Here is a 14,638-nt window from a genome sequence, read left to right as displayed (position 1 = left end):
CTAATTTTACTTCCTTAAGTATCCCTAAGTAAAAAAAAAAAAAAAAAAAAAAAGTATCCCTAAGGAATATTGTGGATTTAACTTATTCCCCTAACTTAGCAAACTGGCATTTTACTAACTTCTTCATCATTGTTTGTTTGTTTTGAAATTTTACTTGAACAGCATACTTAAATGTTTAAAGCATGTACTCACTGTTTGGTTTTCTTGCCAAAAAGATAAGGGATATGGTATGTTTGGGGATTTTTTTAGGTGTAGGGGATTTCTAGGTAAGGGAAGCCATAGCCCACCAATAGGCAAGTCTTAGATAGCCAAGAAATTAAGAAGTTAACGAACTGGCCCCAAGTCATGGCTCTAGTGTCCCATGAGAAGTAGGACCTGAACTTAGAACTTCTTGTTTTGGTAGGGTTGGCTCTCTATCTACTATACCATATTAGCTCTCTCATCAGAGCTCTCTGGTAAAATCTACAGAAGCAAACCTGGTGACTAAGTTGAAGACTCACATTTAAAACTTGATTAAAGCTCCAGGTGGTGCTAGAGGACTGGAGCCAAGAAGTCCTGATTTCTCAGTGGGATATGAACATGGGCCAGTCACTCCACCTCCTCCCCTGCCTGAGTTTTCTCAATTGTAACATGAGAATGAGAACAGCACCTACCACAGGGTTGTCATGAGGATCAAGTGAAATAATAATTGTAAAGTGCTTATCATAGTGCTGGGCATAATAGATCCTCTATAGATGCAAGCTATTACTAGTATCATCATTTTTATTCCTACACTGATTCACAAAAGGAAAAGGTATTATTAATAATGTCTGTATATGATAAGAACATCATAAATATATCAAATAATAATACATTTGATCAAGAAATCAAGATGGCTCTAGAGAACTAGGCTCAGAGTTAGGAAGGCCAGAGTTCAAATCCAGCCTTCTACAGCTCTGGGCTGTGTGACTTGGACAAGACACTTAACCCCTTCATTTCCCTCTGTTCTCTCCATTATAATGTGAGGAGAATAACAGGACCTCCCTCCCAGAGTTATTGTGAGGATCAGCTGAGATACTATCTGTACACTTAAATGGGATGTTTGTAAAGTGCTTAATAGTGCCTGACATACAGTAAACACTACAGAAATGTCACATAAATTATTATTAAATTCAAATGACTACTTTTGAAAACATAAAATAACATGTTACCCATCCTGCTGAATTCCAGGGAATAATTTGTTCTCCATGTTTCCATAGCATAAACTACACAGCAGAGTGGACAAAATAGAGCCTTGTGGAATTCCCTGGCACTGGACATAGTACCTAGAAAGAGAGAGAAAAGAAGGACTGAGACTTAGAGTCAAGCTAATTATATTGTTAATAATGATTATTGTTGCTGTTGTTCGAAACTAAAAAAAAAGGTCATATTACATATCAACAGGAACTTAAGAGAGAAACATGTCCCCAGACCCTCAAGAGAAGGGAGCTTGCTGCCAATGCTGTTCACTAGGCTCTGAGCAGTGACCAGCAGTCAGAGAGTTTCGACTTTGGGGATTCTTGCTTAGTCGAGAGAAGTAATTTCATTGGCCAAGAGGCTGCTATGAAAGTTTGGCTGCTCAGCCCCACTCCCTCTCCCCAGAGATGGCAAGGAATAAAGTTTTTCCTATGGAGAGGGTCTGTGGCCCTCATTCTGCTGCCCCACTTCTGATACATTCATCTTTATGCACAAGAGCCAAAGCAGTGTGGTTTTAAGCTTTCACTTTGGGATGTCTTTGATTAGTGACCATGATATTATTTCTTTTGCCTTCTCACTAAACCTGTTTGTCTGTTTCTTCATCTATAAAATGGGGATAACAATAGCATTTACCTGGGAGGGTTATGATAAAACACATTATATAAATGTTAGCTCTCACTATCTATTTCGAGGCCCTGGACAAGTCACTTAACTTTGCCACAGTATCCATCTGTAAAACTGGGGTAATGATAGCATCTGCTTCTTAGGATTGTTAAGGGGATCAAAGGAGATAATATTTGTAAAGAGCTTAGCACAGTGCTTAGGACCAAGTTGAATTAAATAAATACTTTTTCCTTTCCTTTTCTCATTTTAAAGAGGAGATGGCCTAGGCTTGGAAAGATAAAGTAACCTGCCAGTGACCAGACAGCTACTAGCTAAGTGTCAGAGGGAGGATTTGAACTATGGTCTTTCTAATTCCAGGTCCAGTACTTTACTTACTGCCTCTTCAAAAAAAAGAGAGGCAAGGAAAAAAAGAAGAGAAAAAAAAATGGGAAATGGTGCAGTGTCAACGAATGTAGTGGGCTGACCTCCCCTGCCATCCGTCTGAATGAGATGATGCCAGAATGAAGCTTCTCTGATAAGAGACAGATCTCTCAAAAATGTCTGACTGCATCTTACTTGTTCTTGATCTTCAGGATGCTGTTATGAATCAAATGCAGAAAGAAAGTGAAGAGGTTGATGCTGGTCTCATTTAAGGAACAGCTCTGTAAAAAAAAATCCATAAGTAAACAAATTACCATCAGAGCCAGAGTTAAGAGAAAATAAGGAAAAGCCACATAGAGGCATAGCAGGGACTCAACTGGAGCTGGTGAGATTTTTTACATTTTGAGAATTATAATTGCACAAAACCAGAGAGGACAGTACTATTATTTTTTACACATATTTTCTCCTCATCTCACACACAAGGTAACAGGCTGAGAATTTCAGATAGTTGGGGATGCTAGGGGTTTCCACTTTTCATTTGGTCTTGACATCTTTCTATTTGATGTCTTCATAATTGTGTAACAGATAAAGCCTTTCCACCAGGGACCATTTATAGATATGACATTCAGGACCCAGCTACCAGAAGGCCCTCCACTTCTAGCTGCTCTCCATCCTCATTTTTTGGTCATCTCAGGTCACAGCTTTCCCCTTCTATGGCCATCCCCACCAAGTGGGAGAATCAGTATTGTAGACTCCTAAATATTTTCTTTTTGGTCTCTGTTCTCTGATGGCTGAGGTCAGTTACAGCTTCCTCTATCCCAACACCCCTCAAAGTAAGAGAGAAGGAACCAGCCATGTCCTAAATGGGAGAGTCTTTTCTCCATTACTGCTAAGCTCACTCTCCCAAGTTGAGAGTGAAGAGATGAGCTAAATGTCTACTTTCCCTCCCCTTCTTTTCAACTTCCTATAATTGGGATGAAAGGGAAGGACTTTTTATTGAACCATTTTAAAAAACATTAGTTTGCTCCCTCCATATCTGAGATGGATTCTGTCTCCCTTACTATGAAATGAGATGTTTGGCAAAAGGCTTAGCACAATCCCAGGCACGTAGGAGTTGCTATATAAATGCTTATTTCTTTCTCTAATGTAGCACTTGGTAGTCATGGTAGTACATAATAGTAGCAGTAATAGATAATGGTAGTAGGTGATAGCAATTATAGTAGCAGTGGATAGTGGTGATAATAGTAGTAATAGTAGTAAATGGTTGGTAGTTGGTAATAATAGTAATAGAGGTAGGTGGTGGCAGCGGCAATAGTAACAGCAGTAGCAGTAACAGCATGCATCAATAACCCACATAAAGACTATGACCCAATTATCATTCTAATTCATCTCTTTTTCCTAAGTCCTATCTCTCCAATATCAAAATCATCCTTCAACAACATTAAACATAATCTTCCCAATATGAAGCTTGACCTAAAGCTTTCATTTCATAAAGCTATCATTTCTTGACCTAAAACCTTCCCAAATGCTTATCAGATAAAATATAAACTTTTACACTGGCATTCAAAGATTCCTATCATTTGTTTTTCCCTTGCTTTTCTAGTCTTATCTCGCATAACTTCCAATCACAAAGAATGTTCACTTATCATTTAATGAATTCAACTAAAATATTCACCTACCCATTACAATGTTAATATTCCTGAATGCAGAGACTATTTAATTTTTGTCTTTGTATCCCCAATGACTAGCCAACAGAAAGTGTTTAATAAATACTTATTAGCTAATTCATCTCTGTATCCCCAACACTTAGATGAACAATTATTTTCTGAATAGGATTGAATAAGTATAACCTGTTCAACCACGATGGCATTCTGCAGGGAAGTGGTTTCTTGCAAATGTGCCACAAACTGATTCATATAAGGCAAGGCATCTTTGTAAGTGGAAACCTATGATAGACAAAGGAGAAAACAGTCTTGGTTAAACTTGACACTGGCAGTATTTGGGTTCCACAATCTAAATTCAAAGTCCCATTACATTGAAAGTCTCAAGAGCAACTTTATTCAAAAGAATAAAAATGTAAATGATAAAAACCAAAATATTTTCTTTAAAAAAAGAAAAACCCATGTAAGGTTTTGTCAATCATGTGAGTGCCTAATTGAGCATCACATGCTCTTTAGCATGGCATGATTTCTAGAAATTCATTGGTGAACCTATACCCTAGAGTTTCTTCATCTCTACCTTTATCAAGAATTAATTTCCCACTGGAATTATGCCCAAAAAGTTATCAAACTGTGCATACCCTTTGACCCAGCAGCGCTACTACTGGGATTATATCCCAAAGAAATACTAAAGAGCGGAAAGAGACATATATGTGCCAAAATGTTTGTGGCAGCTCTTTTTGTTGTAGCTAGAAACTGGAAGATGAATGGATGTCCATCAGTTGGAGAGTGGTTGGGTAAATTGTGGTATATGAAAGTTATGGAATATTATTGCTCGGTAAGAAATGACCAGCAGGAGGAATACAGAGAGGGTTGGAGAGACTTAAATCAACTGATGCTGAGTGAAATGAGCAGAACCAGAAGATCACTGTATACTTCAACAACAATACTGTATGAGGATGTATTCTGATGGAAGTGGAAATCTTCAACATAAAGAAGATCCAACTCACTTCCAGTTGATCAATGATGGACAGAGGTAGATACACCCAGAGAAGAAACACTGGGAGGGGAATGTAAATTGTTAGCACTAATATCTGTCTGCCCAGGTTGCATGTACCTTCGGATTCTATTGTTTATTGTGCAACAAGAAAATGATATTCACACACATGTATTGTACTTAGACTATATTGTAACACATGTAAAATGTATGGTATTGCCTGTCGTCGGGGGGAGGGAATAGAGGGAGGGGGGGTAATTTGGAAAAATGAATACAAGGGATAATATTATAAAATATACATATATATAATAAAAAAAAAAAAATCAAAAAAAAAAAAAAAAAAAAAAAAGAATTAATTTCCCAAATTAAGAACCTCATTTTAAAATTTCCAACAATACTGAATATAACTAGATCCACTTAAATTTATTCCCTCTTTATTCTCACTCACCAAGTATACAATGGTATCCTTGGTATCAGGAAATCCTGTGTCTGATCCTGCCTCAGTTAGATACTTACTAGCTATTTTTGTTTCTGCTCACTCATATCCTTCTCTTCTTAGCAAAGATACCAAAGTGGTTTGGCATTTCCTTCCCCGGTTCATTTTATAGATGAGGAAATTGGGGCAAAAATGGTTCAGTGACTTATCCAGTATCACACAGAGAGTGTCTGAGGATAGATTTGAACTCAGGTCTTCCCAACTCCACACCCAGTGCTCTATTCCTGAGCCAACTAGCTGCCTATACTAGTTATATAAACTTGGGCAAGTCTCTATGAGTCTTAACTTTTTCATCTGTAAAATGAGGGTCAATTGAATGGTCTCTAGTTCCCTTCCAATTTATAGTTTTTCTAAACTTGAAACAAGGGATTAAAACTGTCAAGAGACTATATCATAGAAAGATATATAATGCCTTGAATAAGTAGTCCATAACCTCTTGTCTTGTGTAAGCAGAGTTCAAAGCTATAGTAATAATATTAATAAGAAACATAATTACACATAAGCAAAATATAAGTAACTGGCATTAAGTAGTGTCTTAAAATTAGGAAAGAACAGTACAAACAGTACTTATCATCTATTTTCTAAAATAATCCAGGGAGGTGGATACTATAGATATTATCTTCATTTTACAGATGAAAAAACTGAGGTTCAGAGAATGATGGTGACTTTTCCACAATCACACAGCTAGTACATATGAGAAGTGGGATAGAACCCAATTCTTCCCAACTCTAAGCTCACAATTTATCCACTGTGCTATGCTGCCTCTCTAATCAAGAACATCTCTACATGTAATATCTGTAAATGAAAATTCTGTTTGTATAGCCTCTGAAAGTAAAGAAGTCTAAACAAATACAAGATCCGAATGTCAGATTAAGGATACTAGATGTTTGCCATACGTGTCTTTTAAAGGATTTCTGGATGTTTCCATGGGCATTCTTCTGGACTACAGCATAACGTCTGATACAGTAGATTTTCTTCTCTTCAGGCTTAATAATACTGGAGATCACTTCCACAAGCTTGTCATGGGGGATCGTATCATAAGCACCTGTCACATCAGCCTATATGGAAACAAATATTGGTTATAGATCCTCAAAAGTGAACACCAAATGTGATAGACTTGGCTCTTATCAACAATGAGGTGATTTAAGGCAATTCCAATAAACTTGTGATGGAGCCACTAACATCCAGAAAAAGAATTATGGAGACTGTATGTGGATCAAAACATAATATTTTCACCTTTTTAATTGTTATTTTCTTTCTCATTTTTTTCTTTTCTGCTTTTTTGTGTCTGACTTTTTTGTGCAGCATGACAAATATGGAATTAAGTTTAGAAGAATTACACATGTTTAACCTATATCAAATTGCTTCCTGTCTTAGGAAAGAAAGTAGAAAGGAGGGAGAAAAATTTGGAATACAAGGTTTTGTAAAGGTGAATGTTGAAAACTATCTTTGCATGTATTGGAAAAATAAAACTCTAAAAGAAAAAAACAAAAACACAAAAAAGTGAATATCATTTAAAAGGCAAGAGGCAAGAACCCAAGATTCTGTGAAAGACAATGCAATTCTTTTACAGGGATTCTTAACCCAGAGACTGTGATTTTGATTTCTTCTCATTAATAAAATATTGCAGTTGTTCTCAACTATGTGTACACTATACACACATGTGTGCGCACACAGCATCCCAGAAGTCTTAGTGCACTTTTTAGCTTATTAAAGTCTAAAACTGGGGCAGCTAGATGGCTCAGTGGATAGAACACCAGCCTTGAATTCAGCAGGGCCCGAGTTCAAAGCTGGTCTCAGACACTTAACACTGCCTAGCTGTGTGACCCTGGTCAAGTCACTTAACCCCAGCCTCAGGGGGGGGGGAAGTCTAAAACTACACACTGTATATATTCAAATATATCTAACTTTTCTATTCATACATATGTGTCACTGTGGTCCACCTTAAAGTGAAAGTTTCCTGAAGTCAGGGTTCATTTAAATTCTCTGGATGGGATAGTTGCAATAGCAGGATAGGGACAGCTAGGTGGCACAATGGATCCAGCAGCAGCCCTGGAGTCAGAAAGACCAGAGCTCAACTGTGGTCTCAGACCCTTGACATTTAATAGGTGAGTGATCCAGGGCAACTCACTTAATTCCGACTACCTCAACAACAACAAAATAGCATTATAACTTCTATAGGAAATCTTTCCTGATACTCTTGGAGTTAATATCCTACATCTCAAAAATTTACTTGGCATTTATTTTGTATATAAGTATGAGTATATGTGTTGTCTTCCCCAGTAGAAATAAAGGCAGGGAATATTTGAATTTAGTCTTGATATCCAACTCCTAACATAATGACCCTTAGAAAGTCTAACCTTTACAAAGTAAAAGTTGGAAACTTTGTCCTTGGATTGCTTCACTCGGAGAACAAACTGCCGCCAAGCTTGATAAATGCCGTCAATCCCAAACAAAGAAGACCCCAAGACTTCAGGGTGAAGAGTCCGCTCATAATTCAGAACACTGAACAGGTTTTTAAGCTGGCCATTAAAATACCGTATCTAAAGGGGAAAAAAAGAGAATGGATTAAAAACATCCAAAATGGCCCAGTGCAAATGGCTCCATGACCCTCTCTCTAATATCTTAGTACATATAGCCCAAAGAGGAGGGATAGCATAGAGGAAAGAGGGAATAAACACCTAGTTCTATGGATTTACAGGAAAATTCTATCCAACTTTAAAAAGAAAAAAATAGCTATTTACAAAAATGATTTTCAAAAATGGAAAAAGCACTTTGCCCAATTTCTTTTATAAGAGAAGTATATAGTTCTAACACCTAAAAAAGAAAAAAGCAAAGAGAACTGTACACCACCATCATTAATGAACATCAATTTTTAAATTTTAAATAAAATTCTGAAAAAATTAGTTTTCTCTAAAATCAGTCTTCATGAGTATAATTAATTTATACCAAGAGTACACGATTCAACATTAGAAAAACAACTGACCAAAGTTAACCAAATCAAAAACAAAAATATTCCAAACTATGTCAATAATCAGAATCAGCCTTTTCAAAGTACATTAATTTAATTATTATTGATTGTTTCTTAATTAATTATTATTTATTATTTTATTAATTTATTTTAAGAATAAAACAGTGTAAGTTTAGAGAAATCTACCTAAAACCAAAAGTAAGCATTTAAAAATCACAATAATAATAGTATTTACACAGAGCTTTAAAATTTACAAAGTGCTTTTATAAATATTACCTAATTTAATCTTCACAAAAACCGCAATATAGTAGAAATCTTTTTAAATACAGGAATAAAAGTAAAAATACCTTTTCTCCCCAATAGTATTTTATGTAATTCTAGAAATGTTAACAATGCCAATAAGAGGATGAAATCAAAAGCATAAAGAAGGGCAGAGGAGACAAAACAATATTCATTTGATGATGACATGATTATTTGATTAGAAAATTCTAAGGAATTAGTAAGAATTTGTCTGAGAAAATAAATAGATTAGCAAAGTTGTAAGCTACAAAATAAACCCACAAAAAAAAAATCAACTGTATTTCTATAAAACGACAAAATCCAAGAAACAATAATAAAAGAAGTTTAAATTAAAAAACTACAAATACCTAGGAATGAACCTACCAAAGAAAATTTAATACTTATATAGACTCAATTACAAAACATTGCTTCATGAAAAAATAAAGAACTTATATACTTGGAAGAATATTCAGTGTTAATGGCAGGGCCATGCCAATATAATAAAAATGACAACATCCTTACAAAGTTATTTACAAATTTAATTGTATATCAAACTACCAAAGGAATAATTTGCAAAGATAGAGAACTGCTGGTAAAACTAGGAAGCAGTTGGACAGAAACTTAGACCAGTAAGTTAAATCACATTTTATTAAAAAAAAAAAAAAAATTAAAAATGAGCATGTCTCTTGAACATGAAGTTCTTACCATAAAAACCAAAAAATAAGCAAGTCATACACCTTTAATATTTATAGAGACAAATTTTTAACCAAAGAAAAGACAGAACCAGTTACAAAAGATAAAATAGATCACTTTGATTATGTGAAATTGGAATTTGTGTACAAACAAAAATAAACAAATCTAAAATAAGTAGTTCAAGAAAAAAATTCAGTAAGTCAGAAAAAAAATCTTTAAATCAAATATTGCTGATAAGGGTTTAACATTCAAGATATGTACACAACTAACAGAAATATATGATTAAAAAAGTCATTTCTCTACTGAGAAATGGTCAAATGATATAAATTGTTCTCAAAAGTATATGAAAGAATGTTCCAGATCTGTAAGAAGAGAAATGTAAGTCAAAACAATCATGCCCAGCAAATTGGCAAAAATGACAAAAGTTAGGAATTCAATACAAACCAAAATATTTATAATAGGACTTTTCATAGTAGCAGAGAATAGGAAAAAAAGCAGCTATCTTTTTCTTAAGAAACCATGGCCCACAAATGAAATGGAATATGCTGTGACTTAACAAGCACAATGCATGCAGAACAGTATGGAAAGATTTACAGGCTCAAAATGAAACTAAGCAAAGCCAAAAAAACACACAATGATTGTCATCATTAATTCCTTAGTCATTTTTCAGCCGGCTTGGCCTCTTCATCATCCCATTTTAGATTTTCTTAACAAAGATACTGGAATGATTTGCCACTTTGCTCTCCAGCTCATTTTGCAGATGAGGAAACTGAGGCAAACAAGATAAAGGCTTGTCCAGGGTCACACAACTAAGTGTCTGAGGTCATATTTGAACTCAGGAAACTGAAAACTCCTGTTTCCAAGCCCCTATCCACTGAGCCATCTCGCTGCCTCACACAATGATTACAATAATGTAAAAAGAAACAATAAACACCACAAATAATCATAAAACCAAATAATGTGAAATTATAAAGATCAAGGTTTGGCTCCAAAGAAGAGTTACGAGAATATGCCTTTCCCTCTTCTTTACAGAGGAAGAAGTTCATAGTTATAGAATATTCTATATATTGTTAATTTTTTTCTGTCTTGATTGGCCTTAATTTCTAAAAAAAATTTTCTCTCTTCAAAAAATATATATATTTATTACAAGGAATGGCTTTCTGAGAGCTGAGAAGGAAAGCTAAACAATGTAAAAAGAAAGTGTGTGTGGGGGGGTATGTACATATATACACAGAAATATAGTTTGAAAAAATAAAATATGTGTATATGTATTTGTAATATGAAATATAATTACTTTCTTATCTTTGGTTCCCTTATTGGACACTTTGGCTCCAATGATGCTGTCTACATTCACAATTGGTCGAAGCCCATTGGGTTTGGGGATGAACCGAAGTCTAGATGCCAGGCAGATAAATCTTGCTTCCAAATTTTGCTTTATCTCCTCTTCTGATAATGTTCTAAGATGCACTTTATCAAAGTGTTTTCTAAAACACAAATATTGTTATTAACAGTAATAATGATGAAGATAACAGTTAACTGTAAAATAACAGAATTTATTATAGTACCTCTTTTGTGCTAAGTAATTTATAAATATTATTTCAATTGATCCTCACAAGAACTCTGGGAGATAAGGTGCTATTATTATCTCCATTTTACAGTTGAGGAAACTATGACAGAGGTTAAATGACTCGTCCAAGGTCACACCATTTGTTATACTAACTGAATTATAATCATGTCCCTATGCACTCCATTAGTAGTCCACAAAACAGTAAATATTATTTATTTTTTAATAATCATTTATTCCATTAGCAGCCTATCAAATAATAAATATTACCTTGCTAGAAAAAAAAATTCTCCCCCAAGTTAACAGGAAAAAGACCCCTCTTTTGCTAAGACACTTACTTTTAAGACACTGACTTTTACTAAATACTGTGAGGAAATTATTAATTTCACCAGAAACAAAAATTCTAGGCTTGTCCAATTGCAAATATTGATATTTTCTTCAAGAAGGAGCTCTCATGAGCCAATGATAGCCTGTGGCCAATAACTAGAAAAGCATTGATGCTGAGTAAGAAATGTGAAAAGAACAAGGCAAATATTTCTTTTTAGCCTTTATACAAATCTCTTAACTTGGACTAATGTCCAATCAAAGTTGGAAATGGATTTTGTTGGCAACTGATTTGACTGATCATTGGAATCATGACAATCCAAATGTTCACAAAAGTATTCAATATTCAGTTTGGAAAATACCCAATTCTATAGAAGATCTGAACTCCAAACCTAAGAGATCCTTCTGTCTTCTGCTATACTGAAATTCACTATATTGAGTGTTTCTTGAAAGAACTTATTGGTGAAACTTGACTGTCCTATCCTTTCAAAGGAGAGGTATTACCTGTGGACTGATCTACATTTACAAGGAGACCATTCAAAGCAATTCAACAACAGATTTAATAATATTCACTTATATTTATGTGCAAACATAAAGAATGTAATAGTCCCTGTCCTATGTTCTATTTGAAGAAAGGGAAAAAGAATGGTATAAGGGCATACTATTATGTATAATGCCATAGAATAATTGGTCTATTCTCAAATCATCCCTTTACTCTTTTTGTGAATGAATGCCTCTCTCTCTCTTTTCTTCAATCTCCTTTGCTTTTCTTTTAAATGAATTTTTATGGAATATATCAACTGGGTTCTGGCTTGCTGTTCTATTTAAGTTAATAGAGTTGGTAACCTGCTCTCATCCATAGAAATCTACGTCTACCCCAAAAACATTCATTAACCAGATCCCTGGACTAATTCCGTCCGGAAGGCCAGAGAGATGTCTTTTCTTCTAGTGCAACCCATAAGTAACCTATAAATAAAGCAGACACGACAAACTGGACAAAGAAAGAGCATTCAATTTCACAACTCTAACTTTGAGATTTCTTCACACATCCTGGGAAAAGTATAGGATCAGCACTTCACAAAATATGAGATATTTGAACACTAAAGACATAAATCCATTTTCTTCTGTATCAGCATCATTTCCCTCTATGGCTTAGATTGTGCTCTAGAGATAAATACCTGATGCCAACATTTTGCAGCTTGCTCCAAATACACTTCCGATAGAAAAAGAGTCTATTCTTCTGGAACATTGTCTCAGTTACGTAAAAAAAAGACCTGAGCAACTCAACTACATACGAGTCCATTAACCAGTATAAAAATTTGGCCAAAATTTCTTCACGTAAATGGTGTTCTGAGGCTGGAACAAAATGATTCCCTGAAATGAGTCAAAATGTCAGAAAATTACATTATGTCTGCAGAGTCCATTAATTATCATCTTGACTATCATTTATATAGCACTAAGAAATTTACAATAAAAATACCTTAAATATGATCCCATTTGATAAACAAGTTGGCAGAGCAGCCCTCGACAGGTGTATGCCTCTGTAAGTTAAGTGCTTTTCTTAGTCCCATTTTACAGACAAGGAAACAGATAGAAGAGAGGTTAAGTGATTCCCCTAGTTACAAAACTAAACATTTGAGGACAGGATTTTAAAAAAGAGTCTTCCTAACTCTAAGCCCAGCTCTCCATCAATTCACTACCTAGCTGCATCACTAACCAGCTGCAAATTAGATAAGACAGTACCTTTGCCTAGGGCAAGCCAAGCACAGTCCTTCACTCGCATCTTCCACATCAGCTCCCGAAGAGAAAACTTGTCATGTTTTCCCAGAGTGAGGAATTTTTTCACATTCTTAAAGAAGCGGCATTTATTGTGAGTTGATCCCCAGAGTTCAGCGGGTACCAAACGGTGAAGACATTCCCTCAGAAACACATACACCTGCCAAGGGCTGCTGTGCCAACTGAGCAGCTGTAAGACATCACTACCACCCTTGCCTGGGAACACTGCCTTCCTAACTGTGCCTGATCCTGATGGTGTTTTTTTAGACATTTTACTGGAAAGGACCGATTCTTTATCTGGCATCTGCTCTGTAAGTGAGCAACTAGGCTCCTTCATTATGTTAGTTCCACAGCTTGGGGGAATTTCAGATATCTGTTCCTGCTGCTGGCCTCCATCTAGGACCTGCTCTGTAAGTGAGCAACTAGGCTCCTTCATGATGTTACTTCCACAGCTCAGGGGAACTTCAGATATCTGTTCCTGTTGCTGGCCTCCATCTCGGACCTGCTCTGTAAGTGAGCAACTAGGCTCTTTCATGATGTTACTTCCACAGCTCGGGGGAACTTCAGATATCTGTTCCTGCTGCTTGTCTCCATCTTGGACCTGATGCTGTATTTCCTCAGGTTTGGTTAAATGACTGGAAGTAATGGCCTGTGGCTTCTTCAGCTGGCTAGCAGAATCTGTCTTGGCTGAAAATCTCAGGGGACAGTTCTTTTTTAGAAGCATAAAATAAGGACACTTTCGGTGGTTCTGTATCAATTCCTTAAATAGGTGCCGCATCTGCCAATAACGTTTAGGGAGTCGTCTATTTTTCCAGGGGGTCTTCTGCTGATGTGGGTCACCTTTTGGCTCAAAGAGATGACTGTTTAAGAAGATGGTTTCTACCAGCTTTTGACCCCCAGATAGTGAATCGTGTAGATGATTCAGCATAAATGATGCAGGCAAACATTCTCGGAAGTTACGGCCAGAATACAAGAAACGTTTCCTGTTAATGTATATAATGGCACCAGAAGCACTTCTCAGTCTCTTTGGTGGTTCTTTCCCAGGACACAGAGCATGTGAGAAAATGGCATCAGTTGATTTGGGCCTTCCAACCAAACCTTCTTTTGAAGATCTGGCTCCTATTTTGTCTTCAGAAGTAGATTTCATAACTGAAGAATCACAGCATGCTAAATCCCCATCATTATGTTCCAAAAGTGGGAGGCTACCTTTGGTCTCTGTGAAACATTTTGCCTCACCACCATCTCCTTTAAGAGCAGATTTCTTATTGTAGAAATGCCCTGAAGAGATTTCTATCGATCTTTGGGTCACGTTTTCAGCATTGTTAGAATTAGACTCATTCTCATGAAAATCACAAACCTGTCCCAAGCCCAACTCTTTTCTCTTTTCCTGAAGGCATTCCTCTGTCTTTGGCCGCTTTGCTGAGATTTCACTTTCCTCTTCATCTTCCCTTTGCCTTTTTGATAATACAGCTGCCACAGAATGTATTGAATGGGTTCTGTCTTGTTCTTCTACTTGGTCAGCATTAGATCCCTGATCAGTTCCACAAGAATCTTCAGGGCCATCTTTACGAGGTTTGTCTACCAGATGCTCTGAATTCTTCTGATTTTGACCTGAAACTTTTAAGGCCTTGTCTTTGGATCTGAGCATGTCTTTCCTCAAATCTAATTTGACTGAGGATTT

The 14,638-nt window shown here is 36.0% G+C and overlaps 1 protein-coding gene across 1 annotated transcript in view; it reads right to left on the bottom strand.

Annotated features, from left to right (window-relative positions):
* The window catches only part of TERT (telomerase reverse transcriptase), a 45,499-nt gene that overhangs the window by 25,407 nt on the left and 5,454 nt on the right, over positions 1-14,638 (bottom strand). The window contains exons 2-9 of the mRNA XM_074279167.1: positions 12,925-14,638; positions 12,360-12,555; positions 10,588-10,777; positions 7,711-7,893; positions 6,247-6,408; positions 4,050-4,145; positions 2,395-2,480; positions 1,191-1,304 (exon numbers count right to left, since the gene is read on the bottom strand). The exon at positions 12,925-14,638 is cut by the window's right edge and continues 420 nt beyond it. Of these exons, the coding sequence (XP_074135268.1) occupies positions 1,191-1,304; positions 2,395-2,480; positions 4,050-4,145; positions 6,247-6,408; positions 7,711-7,893; positions 10,588-10,777; positions 12,360-12,555; positions 12,925-14,638 (2,741 nt within the window). The remainder of the gene's footprint in view (positions 1-1,190; positions 1,305-2,394; positions 2,481-4,049; positions 4,146-6,246; positions 6,409-7,710; positions 7,894-10,587; positions 10,778-12,359; positions 12,556-12,924) is intronic.

The sequence above is a fragment of the Sminthopsis crassicaudata genome, chromosome 1 (assembly GCF_048593235.1).
Source record: "Sminthopsis crassicaudata isolate SCR6 chromosome 1, ASM4859323v1, whole genome shotgun sequence".
Classification (NCBI taxonomy): Eukaryota; Metazoa; Chordata; class Mammalia; order Dasyuromorphia; family Dasyuridae; genus Sminthopsis; species Sminthopsis crassicaudata.
Note: the sequence above shows the minus strand (reverse complement) of the source record. Positions and strands in the feature narration are given on the sequence as shown.